Genomic DNA, 3,239 nt, shown 5'->3' on the forward strand with positions numbered 1-3,239 from the left:
GGAAATGATTCGTATACTACCACTGTTGTTTTGTAATGCGAAAAGACCAAATTTGCATTGAATCGGAGGGAACATATTTCCTACTAAGTCTTTGAACTTTTATGCGGACTCGCATAACTTTGTGAAGGAATTATCAAAGTTATGCCGACTCGATACTTATGCCAAGTCGCCCATAAGGCATAAGTATGCTCGGTCCGCATAACTTTGATAATTCCTTCACAAAGTTATGCGGTGGGGCATACTTTTAATGGAAAACTTTTATCTTGGGACCGCATAACTTTGTGAAGGAATTATCAAAGTTATCTTGACCGACATACTTATCTTGAAGTCTGCCCACAAGGCATAAGTATCTTTAGTCGCGATATCATCGAAATTTAAACTCTGCTTTGCGATTTTTTTTTAAAATTTTGATCGCACGTGGGTTCGAACACTTGGAACCATGGGTGTTAGCCGAAGGGCAAAATTTAAAGATTTCAAATGAAATGAAAATTTAAAGCCTTTACCCCAAGAAGGGCAATTCTGCGAATTGCCCCTGTTACTATTGGACTTCAAATGCACAGTGAGCCCACATTGGTGTTGCACAAATATTCTTCTTTGATTTCAGTATCTTATTTTAGGACTTTATGTACAAATTTTCATAATTCACATTGTCCTTTATAGGCTGCTCTCTTTTTCAGTTGGTTCTACGACATCATCTGACAGCTTATCCAAAGTGGTTCTTGTTTGTGAATTTTCTTTATCCTCTTGGTACGTACTATAAAACAGCGGGCACGCCCAATTGAAGGTTACAAACGACAATTAGTGATACGTACCTTGCAAATTTCTGCAGGGAACGTATATAAAATTTAAATTACTGTGCATTAAGCAATAAGATGAAATATCCACCTCAGCTAAGTTTTAGACATACAGAAGGTATAATTATTATGTTCCAGCAGTGTCATTTTTCTTCATTATTTCTCGCTGGAGGATACATTGGAAAAGGGTTTCTACATACCAAGCAAGATCAAATTCCAACATACATCAGAGAAGAAATGGAAAAGGTACATAAGGTTAAAAGAAACTCAGGTTAGTTTATGTAGTATGATAACCGCATTTTACGCATTAGATCAGTTTCACAAAATTACTGTCACATTAAAGTAAAAACACGTTAAAATAACTGAAATTTACTCAATATGACGTTGTTGTTCAAACTATATTTGAACTATATGGTATACATAACACTATATCCAAAATCAACCTTTGTAATCCTAGATAGATTTTAAAAACTTTGCTTGCTCTGTGACATCTTGAATCAGTTGTATAGAGTTGAAGTGAGAGGAGCCTTTTTCCTCCATAGCCATTCTTGCCATTTCTCCTAGTTCTTTAGCTCTTTTTCTTCTCATTTGAGCCTCCATATCTTCACCCATTACTACTTCAATGACCATTTTAATATCATCTCTACTTACTTGGGTATCCAATTTTTCTTCCTCCCCAAACATCACTTGATTCTCTATGCCAGCCCTCACTCCTGTCTTTAGTATATTTACTATTAGCCTCTCATTGCAGAACTGCTCCGCAAACATAGGCCAAGTGATCATCGGCACACCAGCCGATATTCCTTCCAGACTTGAATTCCATCCACAGTGCGTCAAGAATCCTCCGATTGAAGGGTGAGATAGTATTAGTACTTGTGGCGCCCAACCGCGGATTAAAAGTCCTTTTTCCTTAACTGTTTCCTCAAAATCTTCTTCCACTAGCCATTTTCGGAACTCATCTGACATGTGCCTAACAACCCAAATGAAGGGTCGTTTTGAGGATTCTAACCCGAGCCCAAGCTCTATCATTTGAGACGTCGAAAGGCGCGATAGGCTCCCGAGACAGACAAAGAGTACAGAGTCTTGTTCCCAAGTGTCTAGCCATTTTAGGCACTTGTATTCATCAATTGAAGCCTTGTTCCCTCTTTCAAATTTGTCTTGTTTCTCTTTGTTGCATAATGAAACAGGACCAATGGTCCAAATTTTCTTGTCTTTGGCATTCTTCAATCCCTTGACATATTCTTGTTCCAACTCCTCGAAGCTATTCACCACTATCCCATAAGCTTCTTCTTCTGCTTTCTTCGCTTGGTACCATACTTCTTTCCAATCTGAATTTCGTGGCTTGGCAATATTTCCAAGCTGACCTTTGTTTAGTTCAATCTTGTCAAATAATCCAGGCACTTGAAAGTACTCTGTATCAGACTCTATCTTCTCTAACTCCTTCCAATCTCTCAAATTGTGTAAGCACAACAAAGAGAAGCAACACATCCCATGAAAAACAATCCTAGGGATGTTAAATCTTTGTGCAACACTAGTTGTCCATGGAAAACACATGTCAGATATTATGCAACTTGGTGAAGGTTTAAGGTCTTGCAACATTTCTTCCACTTGAGGTTGAAGTCTCTTCGTAGCATCGAAGAATTTCAACCCAAAATCCATAGATGGTAGCATGTCGAAATTTTCACACCCTTGGGGTAGTCCAGCCTCTAAGCTCGGAAAATAGAGGTGAACAACCTGAATTTTTAGTCCTGCCTCTATTGCACGAGAGATAACCGTGTTGAATCTGGTGGCATTTAAGTGTGTAGTTAGGATTGTTATTATAACTCCCCGCTGTGCCAATAGTCGCGCAATGTCAATCATAGGGATCATATGGCCCTGTGCCATGAAAGGAAACATCACTATATGTGGCTGTGCTGTGAGAACAGGCATTGTTAAAATATTAGCTGAAAGATCAGAGAATATTTTTGTTATACTTCAGGTGGTTACCCTATGGTTTCAACACTGGTCATTTTCTAATACATGTTGATTGAAGCCAAATAAAGATACTCGTACATCGTAAATTGATGATGTAAGAGCAGACATAAGCATATTCAGCTTTATTTTAGTGGTACTGTGTGGTTGGCATTTTGGATTTGGATTGCCAAGGATGATATTTACTCAACAAAAAGAAGCTCCTAATTCTTAACCAGCTTATAGAGATATTGCTGCGCTTTTGCAAAAAAAAAAAAAAAAATCATGACAAAACACAAGATAAGATTTAATATACTAGTGGAGTAGTTCAGAAGAATACAAATCTGTCACATATCTATTAGGCTGGTAGGCAGTATATCATTCTTACTCGACAAAAAGAAGCTTCTAATTCATGCAACAAACCAGCTTATAGAGATATTGCTGCAATTTTGCCAAAAAAAAAAAAAATAATGACAAAGCACAAGATAAGATTAA

General features: G+C 37.6%; 1 protein-coding gene across 1 annotated transcript; it reads right to left on the reverse strand.

Annotated features, from left to right (window-relative positions):
• Positions 1–1,124: 1,124 nt before the first annotated feature.
• On the reverse strand, positions 1,125–2,908 carry LOC132049676 (UDP-glycosyltransferase 73C4-like). Its single transcript, XM_059440572.1, has one exon. It carries the CDS (start codon positions 2,721–2,723, stop codon positions 1,248–1,250), a length of 1,476 nt encoding a protein of 491 aa, XP_059296555.1. The 5' UTR covers positions 2,724–2,908; the 3' UTR covers positions 1,125–1,247.
• Positions 2,909–3,239: the final 331 nt, after the last annotated feature.

This window comes from Lycium ferocissimum, chromosome 3, assembly GCF_029784015.1.
Source record: "Lycium ferocissimum isolate CSIRO_LF1 chromosome 3, AGI_CSIRO_Lferr_CH_V1, whole genome shotgun sequence".
Lineage (NCBI taxonomy): Eukaryota > Viridiplantae > Streptophyta > Magnoliopsida > Solanales > Solanaceae > Lycium > Lycium ferocissimum.